This window comes from Acipenser ruthenus, chromosome 1, assembly GCF_902713425.1.
Source record: "Acipenser ruthenus chromosome 1, fAciRut3.2 maternal haplotype, whole genome shotgun sequence".
NCBI classification, from domain to species: domain Eukaryota; kingdom Metazoa; phylum Chordata; class Actinopteri; order Acipenseriformes; family Acipenseridae; genus Acipenser; species Acipenser ruthenus.
The window spans coordinates 69,055,911-69,074,454 of record NC_081189.1 but is presented as its reverse complement, the minus strand read 5'-3'; the positions used below and the strand labels follow the sequence as shown (position 1 = coordinate 69,074,454).

Genomic DNA, 18,544 nt, shown 5'->3' with positions numbered 1-18,544 from the left:
AGCTTGAATCTTGTCTAAATCTCTTTGTATTATTAAAGTTGCTGATTGGGAGTTGGCTACCCCTGCCAGTTTTGTGTCGTCTGCAAATTTGCACAGTTAACTGATTATGTCTTGGTGCAAGTCATTTATATAGATGAAGAATAGCAGTGGTCCCAGTACTGATCCCTGTGCTACCCCACTTGTTATGTTGCTCCAGTTTGATGCCTGGCCTCTAATTATAACTCTCCGCTTCCTATCTTGTAACCAGTTATGAATCCATGCTGCTACTTTACCATTTATTCCTACTGATTTAATCTTTAGATATAGCTAGACTTTCGTGCTGCACTTTGTCAAATGCTTTTTGAAAATCTAAGTAGATGATGTCATACACACTATCCTTGTACACTCTAATAGTCACCTCCTATATAACATATTGGTTTAAAAATCTGTTCTCTAGTTTCCGTAAGGACTCCAGGACAGATTCCGTCGGGCCCTGAGGATTTGTTTATTTTAAGTGCTGCTAGCTCCCTTAGTACTTCATTCTCTTTTATAACAAACACTGGTAATGATGTTTGTGTACATTCTGTTAACTGTGGTATATTGTATAAATCCTCCTTTGTAAATATTTGTACAAAGTATTGATTAAGTACATCTGCGATTTGGTAGTCTTTAGCCACTACATTACCACTGCTGTCACACAAACTACTGACTTCCTCTTTCAGTTTCCTTTTAGCATTAACATATACAGGCCTCTCTGTATTCTACTTGAGACTGCTCCCTTTGATTTAATAGAAAGATATAATTTTATTAAATTTAATACCCAGCTGAATAGATCGATTTACCCATCATGGTTTCTTTTTCTTAAGTTTACCTTTTCTCATTGTTGGGATAAATGTAGCCTGCATTTCTAACATTATATCCCTAAATGTAATCCATTTGTTTTCAGCTTCATTATCTATTAGTATTCTATCCCAGTCTATGTTTAGAAGCTCCTGTTGCATTCCTTTATCTGCTCTCCTGAAATTGTAAACCATTGTCTTTTAATTTATGTACTGCCCTTGATTTGCCACAAACTATCATATTGTGGTCACTTATTCCTAGTGATTGTATTACCTGTTACATGATTTGTATCTAGTCGGGACATTCACCATTTGTGATAACAAGTAATCTTACACTAACTCTATCATTTTCATGTGGGAACTGTTGTCTGAGGTCATGTGGGCCCAGTTTATGTTTGAGAAGTTAAAGTCTCCCATAATTAGTGTCCCCTTCCTTACCTATTTTTTTGATGCTTGCATATAAGTTTTCATTTAATGATTCATCAGATCTTGGGGGCCTATAACAGACTCCCACTATTAAGCCTTTATATTTGATTTTGTGTAATTTAATTCATATTGATTCATTGTTGTTACCATTACTTTTCAGTATTTCCCATTCTAAGTCATTTTTAATGTATATTGCAACCCGTCCCCCTCTTATCTGGCCAAATAGATATGGTATGAACATAATTATTCATTGCAAAAGTGTTTTTTTTCTGTTGTATGCAGACAGGTTTTAAAGTGCTTGAATAATAACTGGTTTTATGTATAGATTTTGCAGTAACATTTGTATAACATTCGGTGGACCTCAGTGGTTTGAAAATCTTCTTTATTATTATTATTATTATTATTATTATTATTATTATTTGGCCGATGCCTTTATCCAAGGCAACTTACAAGGGTTACAGGGCAAAACAAGAACAATATTTAAATGCAGTAAGTTTATGGGACATGCAAGGTATGACATAAATACAAGATAAGATGCAGCAAGTTAGGATAAAACCTATTTATAAATACAAAGATATAATAGGAGGCTGTGTGGACCAGTGGTTAAAGAAACAGGCTTATAACCAGCAGGACACCGGTTCAAATCCCAGCTCAGCTGTGCGACCATGTCACCTTACCTCCTTGTGCTCTCTGTGAGACGTCTGCTCAAATAAACGGATAATCAAAAAGGTCAGCTATTCGCCACATATAGGTGGCACAGTGATATGAATGGTACTGAAATGTAGGTGACGTCGAGTACTTCTTGCATGCCAAGTCAAACAGCCAGTTAGCTATTCGGTTAGCTATTCGCCACAGCGTCACTATAGGTGCCAAGCAAGCTGGAAACACTAATAGCAAGATCCTAGGGCGACTTATAATTGTTACAAGATATCACATTATTTTTTACATACAAATACATTATTTTTTACACATTATTTTTACTTTAAAATTCAGAATCTTCCCCTCAAGTTCTATTCTCATGTATTAATTGTGTGTGTGTGTGTGTGCGCGCCATAGCAATCCAGAATGTAAGAGGGCAGGGATGTCTCAAACAGTAAAACAGTATGGACAGTAATGGGAATTATCTGGATTAATGTGTTTTGTGTGTGTGTGTGTGTGTGCAAAAAACAACATATTACACATGTTGTCCTGTATGTTTCAACTACCATAAAAGTTCCTCATTTATTAAAGGTTAGAGCAGAAATATATAGGTGGATTAGAGGCAGTTATCTTTGCCATGTAAGATAGACAAGTGAACAGTTTTACAGTATGTCACGAAGTACCTGTTTGTAAATATTTTAAATGTTTTGTAAGCAATGTTTTCTGATGAATAAATTGGATTATTTAAAAGATTTCAGTTAGCATAACTGAATTACTAGCACCACATTTTATAATACTATACAGCAGTTGGTTGCAGATCATTGACACAAGTGTTTCTAAGAGGACAATAATGTGAACGCCACGAGGTTGGTTGGCCACTTGGCATCATAAAACCCCATATATTCTTAGCTGTCCAGTTTGTGACGGTCAGTCTCAAGAGCACCCACCCCAGCTAATGAGGAGCCCAACTAGCATCTCTAAAGTTTAGCTATTTTTATCGTGGCTAAAATAACAAACTCTGAACACCATAGCTTGGAAGAATATAACTAAAACACACACATTTATTTTGTTCTGTTTTTTTTTTCATTTCAAAATTGTCGCCGCTAGCATCTTAACTAAAATAGTTGTAACAAACTCTTGAGCTTGTCTAAAATGATATACTATAACATGAACAGCAAACATGTATTTATTTTTTTCTTCATTTCAGCGCCTTGTAAATGATTTCATCTTGGACTAAAATAATTGTAAAATTAAAGAATGTAACTATCACACACAGAAACTTTTTTTCTTAATTTTTTATTTGGCTTTCATTTCCAGGAACAAAACTGTGAAGTGTGGCAACAAAAGTGAATAGTTTTGCAGTGTGTGCCCCAAGTAGGCCTACCTGTTGTCAATATTTTCTGATGAATAAAATGTATTTTATTGTGTGTGTTTGTTTTTTTTTTTATTTCAGTTAGCATTATAACTGAATTGCTAGAGCCACATTTTCTTCAGTAGTTTCTTTGCAGAACATTGACACAAAAGTGTTTCTGAAAGGACCGTCATGTTAATGTACTCAAAAAAATCCTGTAGACAGATTTCACCGCAAGATTCCCACACTATAAAGCACTTTTAATGGTAACACTCAAATGGTTTTCAAATGCTTTGTCATCGGAATCTTTTTCAGTTCAGAAAAGCCTTGATCTTTGTGTATTTTCTTAGTCCCCTCTACCAATTCCCAGTCATGACCATCCACGGTCTTGTACAGCCCGAAAACACTGCCTGCAAAACAAAGATTGTTAGCCAAGTTATTTAAGTCAATCAACACAGCTCTTTTGAATACATATTTCAGTACTACTAAATGCATGTGTCCACCGCTATCCATATTCCAAACAACCGTCAGGACTATACGTAGTTTGTCTTAGCCAGCAGCTCACGCCAGTCACTTATCGCCTATAGCCTATCGCCATAGGCCATTATAATCCCCTGGCATCGCCCATGAGGGGGGCCTGTCACTTGTACAGTTGTCTCTGTTTGCCATGCTCACACAAGAGTAGACACAGCCTAAGTTTGTCGCATTTTATTTTAAAACTGTTTTTTGTTTTAAGTAAATACGTTGTAACAAAGTTGGAAATTGTCTAAAATATGACTGCTGATAGTCAATTCTTGTAGCATTTTTTTTTTAAGTTTTTAAGCTTTAAACTAAATAAACTTAAATAGATATTCATGATCCGTGCATTTCAGCATAAACGCCTAATTTCAAAGTGTTTTAAATATGTGCCCAAAGAACCTTTTGTTTAGTTGGTAATCCTTAAGTCTGTACTTTTTGAAAACGTTTGTGTTCGTTTACTTAAGCTTACAGGCCGCTCCAGCATTGCCAAGAGAGACCCGGCTGGGTCAACATATGCCTTATTTTATTTGTATAAATTAAATACAACAGCAACTCTATGCTTTTAGTTTTATTTACCGTTTTACGGTAACAATTTGTTTTCTTTATATCAAAATTGACTTTAAAGCTGTTGCTTTATAACTACACACAAAGCCCTTAACCGAGGTAAAACTTCTGTAAAAACTACAAATACGTGACAGGAAGGGGTAGTGGCACTTCCACAACGCCCTCAGCACACTGGGGGAACTGCCAGCCACACTTGTAATTCTCTCTGTTTGTTCAGAGCAGTGACACTGAAAAGGTTTGTAGCGTTTTATTTTAAAACTGTTTTTCTTTCTTCAGTTTAAGTAAATACATTGTAACAAGTCTAACATAGCGGCAGCCGATAGTCAAGGTGTTTTTTTTTTGTTTGTTTTTTTGTTATTGGACATTTTAATGTTTTAAACTCAAGACACTTGGTACAGACATTTCAGAAGCCAACTGTGCTGTTTTACATGTGCTTGTATATATATTTATTTATTTGTTTGTGTTTGGGTTAAGTATGTACATTTCTTAAACAAGTTGTTCCTTATTTTAAACGTTTTGTCTTTTTTCAACAGTCACGCTTCTCTGTTTAAGACCAGCCTGTGTCGCTTTACTTCTGTGTAGGTCTATTTTAGCTCTGTACATACAGCCTCTACACGTTTTAACAATTCGCATTTCTCCCCTTTTTAAATTGTTTTTAATTTTTAAGTAACTGCATTGCAACCTTGTTTTTACCACTTATTGCAAAGATTCACCATTGGTTCTGGACCGTTTCTTATCTTCGAACAAACATACTAGCAACACCATTGGCACATAACCAGCGACGCTGCAAGCCAGTGCTGGGGCCCCCTAGTTTCTTATCTTCGAGCGACATCCCTTAGCTCCTGCGGGGCACAGTTTAGTGTACAACAGTGATCTCTTTCCCTCAGTCACATTTAAGGTTTTCTTTAAGCAAATACATTGTAACAAAGTTGGAACTTGTGCTTGGGTCTCAAGCTGTGTAAAATAAGGTTTTTAAAATGTTAAGAATGTATACAAGTTATCACATTTTATTGTTTTATTTATTTATTTATTTATCTATGTGGTGGTTAAGAAGTGTTTTAAACTGTTTAGCACGTTTTTAGCCTTTTTTCAACAGACACACCTGTTCACTGCAGGTTTTAACAATTCACATTTCTCTGCTTTTAAACTGTTTAAGTACATGCATTGTAACCTTGTTTTTAACATTTTGCTGTCTTCGTTTTATTTTCAAAACTTGCTTTATTGTTCAACTCATTTGTTTTCCCTTTTTAACTCTTTTTTTCAACACTTTATTCATTTTTTTCTTCACATTTTCAACTTGCTTTATTTTTCAACACTATACATTTTTCCCAATTTCAAGCTCGTTTCTTTTTTCAGCACTTTGTACCCTTTTTGTGTTGACCATTTTACATTTTATTTTTCTGAAATAAAGAATATAACAAACTGTTATACCCGTTTTTAAATTTATTTTATTTTTCTAAAAAGCTTATTTTATTTTCTGAAATAACACATATAACAAAACAATGTGTTTACCCATTTCACTCTCAAATACATTAAAATTAAAAAATAATACCCCAAACCTTTGTGTAATTCCCCGTTTTAGTGTGATAAACTACAGTCATGGAACATGGTTTCCAAAAGTGCATTAAACTACATACACGTGACAGGATGGTAGGTGGGATAATTAAAACTACAAATACGTTACAGGACGGGAGGGTGGAACTTCTGGAATTACTTAAAGACTACAAACACATGACCGGGATTGGGAGGCGGGACTTCCGGTCGATTCTGATTGGCTATGGGGACCTGTCAAAACCAAATGCTGCGTTTTCATTGTTTAAAAATTAACATGGTGATAGCTTATACTACTCGCGTCGCTGATTGCTTCCTACAAAAAAGGATGAAGCAGTTCAAAAAAATGCCACTGCCAACAAAACCTCCTTGGTCCGCAAGATCCAAACAGAATTCAGAAAGCGCATGCTTCATGGCAGCGGCATTTGTTTCATTGTGTTCATTGCAATTGAGATATTTAACACCAACCTACAGACATTCTGCACAGGGCTACTTCATTGCACGGTACTGTCTTGCAGACTATTGGTAGCCCTGTCCTCTGCACTCCCTACCAGATCTCCAGTTAGTAGGCCTTTAGGTCTTATTTACCTATGGTCATACATTTGCAGACTGGATCAAGCTGGTGCTATTTTTAACAGCAGTCTTGACAGTTAGAATACCATTCCATTCAAAATGTCTGTGGACAGTTGATTACTTACGTCTGTTTTTACAAGGTTCAGCTGAGAAGAGAGGAAAGAAAAATCTAATTCTGTAGTACTGTGTGGCTGTATTTACCGACCGCCAGATCCCGTCAAGTCAGTCAGTTGGTACTGTATAACTTAAATGTCTATCCCAGCATATTTCCCAGAACAGTTTGTCAGGGAAAGGCATTGCAATCTGGACGATGTCTCCCGAGCTTGCTGTGCTTTGGAGAGCCAGAGAGCCAGGAGGGAGTGGAAGTGTCAGTGGCATTTATTAACAGTGAAAAACGAACCCGTTTGTTTTTCGTTTTTCAAAAACCGATTTACAATTATTTTAAACACAATAATGTAAAATATAACAAGTAAAAAATGAATAAGAAATGTTTTGACCATCTTTAATTAAAATTAAGTTATTTTGTCTCCCTTTTAATAAATGTCCAAGCTCAGACTAGTTAATAAAATTCACTACTACTAGTAGCGGTACCTCAAATACCCTTATTCAACTCTTAATAAGGTATAGAAGTAATTTTATTCCAAAGCACAACATAACAGTTTATAACTAAATGTATAAACAGATATATTAGCCTAACTAACTCTTTCCTCCATTTACGAACTTGCAAAATGTAATGAAGAAATGTCGAGTTTTCTGTCCGGGTTGTATAGAAATAGACAGATTTAAAAAAGGAAGACTTAAGCCGCGTTTTGCAAAATAAATAAATAAATAAATAAATAAAACAGAACGTAAAGGAACTGGGAGCCAAAGTAAAACAAAAGTATTCAATATCTATTCTCAATTATTTTAATCGCACACACCCTCCTCTAACACCCTAGGGGGGGAAATATATCAAATATCCATGACGGGACAAACATCTATTATCGTTATTATTATTCTACAAAGATTACTTAAATTGTTTAGGAGGGGCGCAGAGATTGTAAAGCTCAATTATCTTGCATTACTAAAACGGGGAGCTGTCTTCAGCACCACAAGTGATCATTATTATTATTGTTTTTGTCTGAAAGCATAAACATTTATTTAGGAAAAACAACCATAATGATAATTGCTGTTGGTATGTAATGTGCGGGGAGGGAGTAATAATTTGATGTATGATTTGACGATCTGAGCAGTTTTACTGCCTCTACTGGGCACTTTTGTCTCCGTCCTACCCTCTCCCACAAAAAAAAAAGAAAAAAGAAAAAAAACACAAAGTGCAACGCCTAATTTATAGCTCTAATCAGTTCATGCCTTTTTTAGGTAATGACACAAACTGTTTCGTTCCAATTAATGTAAAGAACGACGAAACTGCTCTTTAATTCACCGTTAGTTTTCTTTATTTTTTTCCCTCGATGTGCTGTCATAGCCAAACGTGAAACTCGGTTTATGTCATGACCGTTTTATATCACTAATTATACCTGCACGGCAATCATGATATAAGGCGGCTTCGTCTTTATAGATGGAGTAAAAAAAAAAAATACCACAGAATGTGGAGCAGTGGAAAGTTCCGTTGCTGGAAAGGGTACGTCTAAATCCACTGTTTGCAAAGATTACGACATTTGTCGTATTCAGCGATAATAAAATACAAAATCGATTCTCATTTGCTCAATGCTTTGTATAGAATGCAAATCGTGCAAAATATTACTGAAATATGACCGCAAAAAGACGAGAAAATGAATCTCTGCCCCGGCACACTGAAAAGGGATGTATTCGTCCTGCAGCTGCTTTAAAAGCCATAATCGTGGTGTAATTTGTTGTTGAACGTTATTTTTGTGGTTTGATATGATAGGCTTGTGCAAAATAAGATGCTCTTGCAAATTCGCATACTCAATGTGCGGCTATTTATGGTAACAAAGTTATATATATATATATATATATATATATATATATATATATATATATATATATATATATATATATATATATAATATATATATATATATATATATATATATATATATATATAAAATGATATATGATATATCTATCTATCTATCTATCTACGTTAACTGGAAACCGGGAATACTCTACACGGAAGGTATTCTACTTGGGTTTCAATAGCGTATGTTTGGAATGTATGTGGAGATGGTCAGGTATGCACATATCTCAAAGGTCTCGGGTCGGGTTCGGATCGGGTTTCAAATTTAGGCTGGATTAGCACTTTTAAAACGGTTTAAGGGAAACTAATACGGTTTAATGTCATAGTGTGGACACGGCCTCAGTTTGGGCTTGGTAACGACTTCTTTTTGTAGGTCTGATGTTTTTGTATTGTCCAAACTGTCAGAATCGTGAGTCGGTGATTGCAGACCTATTACACAAAAATAAAACCGACGAAATGTATTAGTTTGATTTGACTGGTACGATTTCCAACACGCATAACAATGCATAAAATGTGCGCGTACAGTGACCAACAGGGGAAGTGCTTCCGGAGAATAAGGGCAAGACCTGAGGTCATACTCGCGCTATGTTGAGACACAAGTCAAAGTTTTTTTTGTTCAAAACTAAAGGTAGATACAGGTATATAATGTATTTTGCAGCAGTTTATATAATTTTTTCCACCTAGATTTTTTTCTTACCAGTATACATACCAGCGTATACCACCCCCGCCCCCTTAATCACTGGTCTAGAAAATAAAGTTCCAGGAGTCAGAATTTGGACCAGTAAATAAATCCCTTTATTCAGAGATTTAATTTAACCGATTCAAGCGCATTTGTACTGGAAAGGGCACGTTTAAACGGTCTAACTGTCCAAGGCATCTGAGCTCCATCTTCTGCAATACAATGTTTTACAGTAGGATGGATTCTAAAATATGCCTAACTTACTTGACAAGTGCACCACCTGATACTTGCCACAACACATCCCATTGTCAAATGTGGTTAATCAAAGTTCAATATTGGTTTATTTATCAGTTACTTATTCAAATTTAAATAATGCTTTTTAATATTCTAGACGTCATGCTGTGCAGGATACTTTTTTAGGCTTTCCTAATTATGGATTTTGGTTTGGAAATAAGTAGCAATTCAGGGATGGCAGTAATGCAGGTAACAGTTTTGCAGCAATGGCCCAGGACTATTCTAGTTTGTACCCATGCTTTACTAAATATTTTGGTTAATCTTTCTGCTTTTCATTGAGGTTATTCCATCTCAGATAGACCAAAATCCAAGAACTGTAAGCATGTAACAGATGTTTGTCAAAATAACAGTATTAATGAGATCTGGAAAAATCCAAGAAGTTTCTGTTGTCTGCCCAATGATTTATTAGAAATTTGCTGCAGATTTTCGGGGATTAATCCTTTTACCTCCATCATTTTTAATCTCCTAAACCATTTAAGATAGTTGGTCAATAGCTCAAGTCAAAATTATCAAGTAATATAACTTATGATTTATGAAATGTTATATTTATCATGCTTGGGGTGGGTTTAGTGCCAGGGTACAGCTGCACAGTGAATTACACTTTATTTATCTTTTATTACAGGGTTTGAGTAGCCATCGCAAACAAATTCAACCAGTGTTGCTTTGTTTGAGGAGATGGTGGCGTGATTTACTGTATCATCCAAATGTATAACAATTTGCATGACTAGTTAAAAAAAAAAAACACGTATTTTTTTTATTGATGGCCTTTCTGCTGGGTTGCAGCAGCCACCACCCGTGTTCAGTACCAGGTTTCAGACCTCAATTGTCAATCTTCCATTGTATCGGGGGAGAACTATTCACACTGAGTGATAGCGTTCTGCTGCGCTAGAACTGACTCGTCAAGAATACAGAATATGGTTGTAGCTAATGAGAGAATTCCTTAAATCTTATGTGTCGTTCACAACCATTCACCTGGTCTCGGATGTGCAGGTTTGAAAGAAACAATTTATTAAAATAAAAAGATATTTGGTAATCTCAGTGTTCTCAGTTTGCTTCTTTGCTTGTCTTGCTTTCAGATCGTTACTATTTCCCTTCCTAGGCCATTTAACCTCAGCAGGGTAAAAGCATGTTCCTGGCTTCAAAGCATAGAGGAAGCTGGTTGGTTAATGACAGGAAAGAAGGCTGCAGGTGAATGGACCAAGGAAGTGCAAGATAACTAGAAAATACAACTTGCAAACAGAGATTTCTTTATTAATTACAGTTAAAATCTGTGTTTGCTATGAAGTGTTTCTTTCTAAACTACACATTTGATACCTATATAGCAAATAGAAGTGCACAAGATGAAAATGGTTTTGTAAACCGCCACCATTACAGAAACATTACCAGTGATCTGTGTTGAATAATAGTGTCTTTCAAAGAAACACATGTATTTTTTAATTTTAAAACACTACTTTATGTTAAAGGAAAATCTCAGTTTTTATATGCTTTATTATCTCTTTGCACATGCACTTTCTGGGGCACTCAGCAGTGTCTTCTGGGTAAAAGCATGTTACTGGCAGAAAGCATGTCAGTCAATAGGGGAAGAAGCTGGTTGGGTAATCGCAGGAAATAAGCCATTGAAGGGGTGGGGACAATTTCACCCTCCAGGTGAAATGACTAAAAGTGAAAAACGAACTGAAAGCATGGCTTGCAAACAGATTTCTGTTTAGTGCCATATCATGTTTTTAAATAAATACAAATTTAGTATGTGTGTTTCTTTCAGAACTGGACATTTTGAGACTTCTATAAAGGATGAAAGTACACTACCAATTTTGTTTGCTACAATCACTTGAACATGTTATTGATATGATAGTTACAGCATTGTATACATGTGCATGCTGACAAGACAAAATAGAGTTGTTGTATACCTTTGTGTTTCTTAGAAAATGGCAACGGCAAGCAAGACCCCACCAGGTGCCGACCCCAAGCAGCTGGAGAGAACAGGAACAATCCAGGAAATCGGTTCCCAGGCCGTTTGGTCCTTATCATCATGTAAACCAGGTCAGTATTTATTATTTAGCAGACACAGGCGTGGAAATAAGACTCCTATTACATAGCAGTTTCACCCATTCCAAGTTTTACTACAAGCTTGATTAGCCACAGCGTATAGGTAACAAGCTGAAGTGTGTTTTATTAAACTCATGGTAAAACCAGGAATGGATCAAACTGCTGTGCAACACGAGTATTATTTCTGTCTGAGAAGATGCATACTTTGGATTAAGCACCTTTTTCTCTGATTTCCTGGTTGGAGTAACTTAGAGTAAGTAACGGGGTTCCGAAAAATCTAACGTTGTACATCCCCACGTGTTGCTACAACTGTTTAAGTAACATGTTTGTAAAATGGCAGCTCTAGTGCACTGATGATGGTGTAAGGATTTTTGCCCACATTCTCAAACAGATAACACAGCAATAACGATCCATGATGTGGTACGGAACAGGAAAGCCAGAGCAGTCTATAAATCTTCTTTTTTTTTTTAAACTTGGCGAGTCAGCATTTAGCTGACATGTTAAATCTGGGTTTCTAACAAATAAATCAGAATTTTTTTTAATCCTTTTTTTTTACTTGCCGATTTTCAATATTTACCAAACCAGATAAATCTGAAAAACATTATCGTTCATCAGTTAAATCTGAAAAAAGAAGTCTGGGTTTTCATAAAATCAATCTTTTATTTTGCCAGATAAATCTGAAGCTAAATGAAGCCCACTGAAGTGTGTGATTTGGGATTGTATGTTGCAGAGCTGCCCTTACTCTCGGAGAGCCACTTACCATGTTTCCATGAACCACATAACCCGGGTACATGCTTGAGTTGCCCCTACACTATGGGGTGCCGTGTATATATATATATATAAAAAAAAGCGTTAATATTTAACTTAAATCTTGTGAAAAAAATAATTTAAATGTGTACATTAAGATATATAATTTATAAATCTTCAAATATTTAGCAACTTTTCAACATTTGAAATGCTAAATCTTTATTTTAAAAATAAATACTGTATATTTTGTTATTAAATATTTATTTTGAGAATCAAGATTTAGCTGTTCACAAATAAAAGCAGAATTTTGTGAACCTAAATATTTAAGTAAATCTTAAATCTCTTAACAAGATTTAACATGTAGCTAAATATTTAACTAGCCAGGTAAATCTGGAGTTTGTATGTAAATGAGCTCCGCCCACGTTGTGCTTTCACACGATTTGATTGGCTCTTGTAATGCTGAAATTTGCATATCTCCCAATTAGCATTACAAGCGTCAATAAAATCACGTGAAAGCACAAAGTGGGCAGAGCTCATTTGCATACAAACTCCAGATTTAGCTAGCCAGTTGAATACTTGGCTAAATGGGTGAAATTTAACAGTGTCGCAGCGAAAATACAATTTTATCGCCGGACAAATTGCATCAGAACCTTGCTACTTACTTTTTAAAAGGGAGGGTGAACTGCATTCAATATACGATTTAATACATCCTAAAAGCAAATTCCATGATTTTTCCTCAGGGTTTGGAGTTGATAAGTTGCGCGATGACAACCTGGAAACCTACTGGCAGTCAGACGGCTCTCAGCCTCACCTGGTCAATATCCAATTCAGGTAGGTGCTATAGGTTAGGTCCAGATTCAATCAATGTTTATAGTGCTGTATATATTGTAATGATTCTGCATTTTCTGTTTAGTTTATTCATCTTTATTTTGCAGAGCAAAAACTACAGTAAACATGCTATGTATGTATGCAGACTTCAAATCAGACGAGAGTTACACGCCATGCAAGATCTCTGTCAGAGTGGGGAATAACTTTCACAATCTTCAAGAGATAAGGGTACGAAATCAAAAGTGTATTGACAAAACAAGTACAGTATAAGAGTATTTGCCGGAGACCCTGCATTGGCTTGTGAGATTTCTAGGGTTAGGGAGGAAAATCTTCAGTGGATATTAAGTGGGTTACAGCCATGAGGTAACGTTCATATTTGGTTGAAAAATTTGGGTTAAAATTAGTCAGTTCTCTGTGAAACAAACTCAGATTAGATGAATTTCAAGGTCTTGGCCAATTTTAGCAGTTGCTTATTGTAAATGACTTCTTATAGTACAAATTCACTTGGCCCTCCCAGGGAAGAAATGTGAATAACGCAACACACCCTAGTTTGATCAGCTGAGTGTAAAGGATATTGTTAAATGTATTAACTTACATCCAGATTAGTGCCTCTGTACTGTATTTTAGTGCTGTTTGGGGACTACAGATCTTATGATGCATTTCGAGTTGCCATAGTGCTCGCGCAAAAATGTGCACTGCCCTTGCAGACAAAAGTGGAGGTGTTGAAAGGGTTGGATAATGCACCACCTTACAAGAAATAGGTTGCTGCTAATTTCAACATTCCCATACACTTTGTAGGGATACAATAATACAGGCCCATGAACAGCGTTTCTGATTTGCTCAATACCCTGATGTTGAGAATGACTTTCTTTTGTGATTTTAAAATCCCTGTGAACAGAATGGGGCATGCTGATTTCAAGTTTCAATGTATTCTTTTTAAAAGTTCACTACAACCATATTTTCAATAAAATGCTCTGTACTTTTAAATTCATAATAGTTTTCAGTGTTCTGTAATTAAAATTTGATTTCAGTGTTACTGTAACACCAATAAACTGACAGGATGAATTTGGCTTTGTCTGATAAAAGAAATGTTATAAATCAGTCATTTGTTTTTGACTAATATTAAATGACAGTGAGTTATTGCCATAATAAAGTTAGCAGATTTAGATTTTTCAAAACATGAAATAGTACAGTATACACCATACCCACACAAAAAAAACCATTCTCTTTTCTCACAGGTTAGTTTGTAATTAAAGTACTCCTAGTGTACACTAGATGTCGCCATTGCTTCAGGGTACTATTTTCCGTATTACGGTAGGATGGAGTTTGCAAGGGTGAAGTGCTTTACAGAACAGCAAATTGCACACGAGAAAACCGAATATCCTTGCTGTTAAATGTTCCTGCATAAAATGCAATCATCAGAATCTGACCGGTTCTTTTAAGACCCTTCATACTTTAAAAGTGTACAAATGTATTTCTTTTAAACATATCTACTAGAACTCAGAGTTCCAATTCAAAACCTTAATTGAACATACATATATAACTAAAATACTTTAAGTTATCACTGCTTGCTGCAAGGTCACACAAGGAAGAAGGAAATAGAATCCTAATTTTAAATTAATCAATAAAATTGTTTTTGGTTTGTTTTCAAAATTCAAATGTTATTTATCTTTTAATGTTGGCTCTTTGGCTTGGCTCTGCTTGTTGCTGTTCAGAAGTTTAGATGTAAATATATGCAGGTGTATAAAATCTCACCCCAAAACATAGAGTACAACCTGCGTGCAGACACAGACATGCACTTGAATGTCATTACAAAGGGGATTTAATGCAAAAGCTGTCTATTGGGAGGTTGTCATTTGAAACCCCTCTCCTCTTTTTTTTTTTTTTTTTATTCTTATGTTGGATGAGTGGTGCCTTTCCAATTAGTTGCAGGAAGGGGTCGTTAAATTATTGTTTTAAATATTTTCTTGCTAGTTTTACATTACTAAGTATTTTATTCTTTTTTACATTTTGGTCTTGCTTAAAACTAAATTTATCAACTCTTATTGATTTTTATTATGGCTTTACGCATATGTTGTTGTTGTTGTTGTTTTTATTTATTTATTTTTTAAGAAAGGTCTTCATGATGTGTTGGCAAACTAAAGCAGTTCAATTAAGTCTTATGATGATCACAAAGCTCTGTTTTTAATAATGACGTGACAGCAGTGAGGTTTTTCAAGTGTGGCTATGTGAACCATTTTACTATTTAATTATAACAATATTCCTCTGAAGTGTTGGGACAGATTTTTAAGATTATTGACCATGGCTGTTCGTTCACTTGCTTCCCTCCCTTGTGTGTTTGATCCTAGTTTAATTGATTCCTTGTTTGCACAAAATGCTCCAGCAGTTGGGAAGCAAAAGAAATGAACAAACACAAGTGTGGCAACAGAGAGCAATTGAGTAAATAAAAACAGGTGTGACCATTGTTAGACCCCTTTACTAGAACGAGAACCCATTGAGATCCCATTTGCATGGGGAGGAGAGTCCTTAAAGACTGCAGGCACAGCACACAGGCACGGTCAGATACAAATATCTTATGCATTTTCAGCTCCTGTATGATTCTGAAACACCACAAGTGAAAGCCTTAAGTGTGTGTAGTAGATCAAAATAAACTTTCCATATTCGCATTAGTTTCCTTTAGTTTTATTTTTTTGCAGTTTATCTGTACTGCAGCCTTTGCCTTCACATTCTTTTGTGGTAAATAACCCAATTCCAATTATTTTAGAATTGTGTAGATCATTGACCAGTTTTTAAATCTGGTCCATGTTGGCGAGTTTTAGTGAAAGTAGCAAAAAAAAAAAAACTACTAATTTGTTCCAGTGTCTTGAAAAGAGTCTTTACGGTCAAGGTTGTGTTCAGCCAAGGGACAGCGATCAAAAGAGAACAGAGGGCTTGGTTTTGCAATGCTTTTAAAATTCTAAAATAAAGAACTGTTTGGACTACTCGCATGTCCCTAATACAAATGTCGGAGTTGTTTATTTCTGTTTAGTTTGTACTATAATAAAAAAAATAGCGCCAATGACATGAGTGCAGTGGTGGCTGGTGGGCAAAAAAAATGGGGAGGCAGAAAAAAGACAGAGGGCTAGGGGTCCCCTTATGCTTGCTGTAGCAGTAGAATCTTATCACTGTGTTATGATAGACAACACTTTTCATATCTTCTTCACGTTACCCCAATTAGTCTGTTATATGCATTTTCTCCACTAGCCAGCAGAGAAAGGAAAAGAGGAGCCCATCATAGGTTATTCTAATAAATGTACACACGACCAGTGTATGGTTAAATGCACTGCATACAACATTAATATAGTATTAAGATTAAGACCTCCTCACTTTAACATACTTTTCTAAAGAAAGTTGTTAAGGCAGGAGAAAGGCAGACAAAAATCAAGCACATGCTATTGACTTGATTTGCTAAACTTAAATGACCGACAAAATAATTGATATACCATTCTGTACATTCGAAATGTATCTTTAATAAAAAGGAGGCAAATAAGCCAAACTTTAATTCTGGAGCAAAGTACATTAAAATTTGAAGAAACAAATAAATATAATAAGGGTTTTCGATTTAAAAAAAAAAAAAAAAGATATTTGACTTTTAAATAACTGCCGAATTTAATGTTCAAGTTACGGGCATTTATTTTATAAAACAGATTTAAAAGCAGAATCTGCACTGTTTTATTTTGAACTCCATTTCCCAGCGTCCCCTGCTCCTTTTCCCAGCGTCCCCTGCCATCAGTTCCTGTCTGGTTTGTTGTTACACACACGTCTTACGTTTTCAATGTCTGCTGCCAGCTTGGAAAAATGTGTGCATTTACTACAATCAAATAGACTCTCTTATTGGTGAAAAGGGTTTTGATACTAGTGTCACAAGCTGTGAATATATAATGTGTTTGTTGTATTGATATTAGTACTGTTAATATTATATTACTGCTTAAGTTGTTTATGTATACTGATTTTTACCAGTTCCTATTGTGGCACATGGGTAGGAGGGTGGTTTTAACCAATTTTTACCTGTTTCATGGTCCTGAAACGTGCAGATAAGTACCTGCCTTTATATCTATATCTATATATATATATATATATATATATAGATATATAGATAGATATAGATATATATAGAGAGATATATATATTTTATATAATATAATATTTTTACAACCCCTGTGCTGACTCGGGAGGGGCGAAGACGAACACACGCTGTCCTCTGAAGCGTGTGCCATCAGCTGCCTGCTTCTTTACACACTGCACACTCACCATGGAGCCACCCAGAGCTACAGTGTCGGAGGACAGCAGACAGCACAGCCCTGGGCAAGTTAAAGGGCGCCCAGCCGGACAACAGGGGTCACTGGTGGGCGGTGAGCCTCCCTCCCCGCGGGCCAGTTGAGCGCTGCCCCCTGGGAGCTCCGATGGCAGCTGCATTTCAGTGGTATGACAATCTGAGAGGCTGGTTGATAGGGGTCAACGGGTATCCACTGAAGCAGTGGCTACTGAGACTGCTGCTCAACCCCACTACCCCTGCAGAAGGTATAATTGTACCTTTTAAATGTGCTCGTACTGTAATTGAGCGAACATTTGGAATCCTCAAAATGCTATTCCGATGTTTGGATGTCTGTGGCGGAACACTACAGTACACTCCTCAGAAGGTTAGTAATATCATCCCAGCTTGTTATAAGTTCAACATCCATAGCTCTCTGTAATATATATGAGAGTAGCTGTTAAACCTTCATGCTGATATTGGATTCAGCTGACGATAAGATAAGATATAGCTTATTTTACTGTAAACTAATGTGATCCATCTGCTTTTCCTTCCATCCGATGATGTAGATATCCTTCTGTCTGGTGTTGATGGTTAAAGTGTAATGCTGGCTCCAGGGATCAGGCTATTCCTCTGGCGCATCAGCACACACAACGGCTGCAATGCTGGCTCCAGGGATCAACCACAGTGTGGTCTCCCTAGCGCATCAGCATGACAACCGTCTGGACTGAGCTGAGTAGGATACTTCTCTGGGGTCTTCAAGTGGCACCTTCCATCCTTGGTGTTTCATCGACTAGCCCTCAACACCTTAAGAGGGTTTGACAGTGATTCTGGCGTCCCAGCATCACCCCCTCCATCCCCCACTCAGCCAAGCCCAGTTTACTTGCCTTCCTTTCCATCAACATTTTTATTTATTTTTTATTTTTTATATATATACATATACTGTGCTTGAGGTCCAACCAGAATCTTTTCGTCTCAACCACAGCCAGTTTCTGCTCCTCTCTGCTGCTGATTTTTATATATATAGATATATAATATATATATATATATATATATATATATATATATATATATATATATATAAGTGCAAGCCTTCAGTGTGTGAAGTAAGCAGAGCAAAATAAAAAGCGCAAATATTATTTTCTAATTTTGTGGGGGTTTTTTGTTTGTTTTTATGAAAGCTTCACGCGTATTTTGGGGGAAAAAAAAAACAGGTTGCTTCCGTTGCCGCAGATTGCTA

General features: G+C 36.0%; 1 protein-coding gene across 2 annotated transcripts in view; it reads left to right on the top strand.

The window, feature by feature from the left end:
- The window catches only part of LOC117420694 (anaphase-promoting complex subunit 10-like), a 33,376-nt gene that overhangs the window by 2,177 nt on the left and 12,655 nt on the right, over positions 1-18,544 (top strand). For both annotated transcript variants that reach the window (XM_059028488.1, XM_059028478.1), the window contains exons 2-4: positions 11,315-11,432; positions 12,926-13,016; positions 13,121-13,241. In XM_059028488.1, the coding sequence (XP_058884471.1) occupies positions 11,318-11,432; positions 12,926-13,016; positions 13,121-13,241 (327 nt within the window). In that variant the 5' untranslated portion in view covers positions 11,315-11,317. The remainder of the gene's footprint in view (positions 1-11,314; positions 11,433-12,925; positions 13,017-13,120; positions 13,242-18,544) is intronic.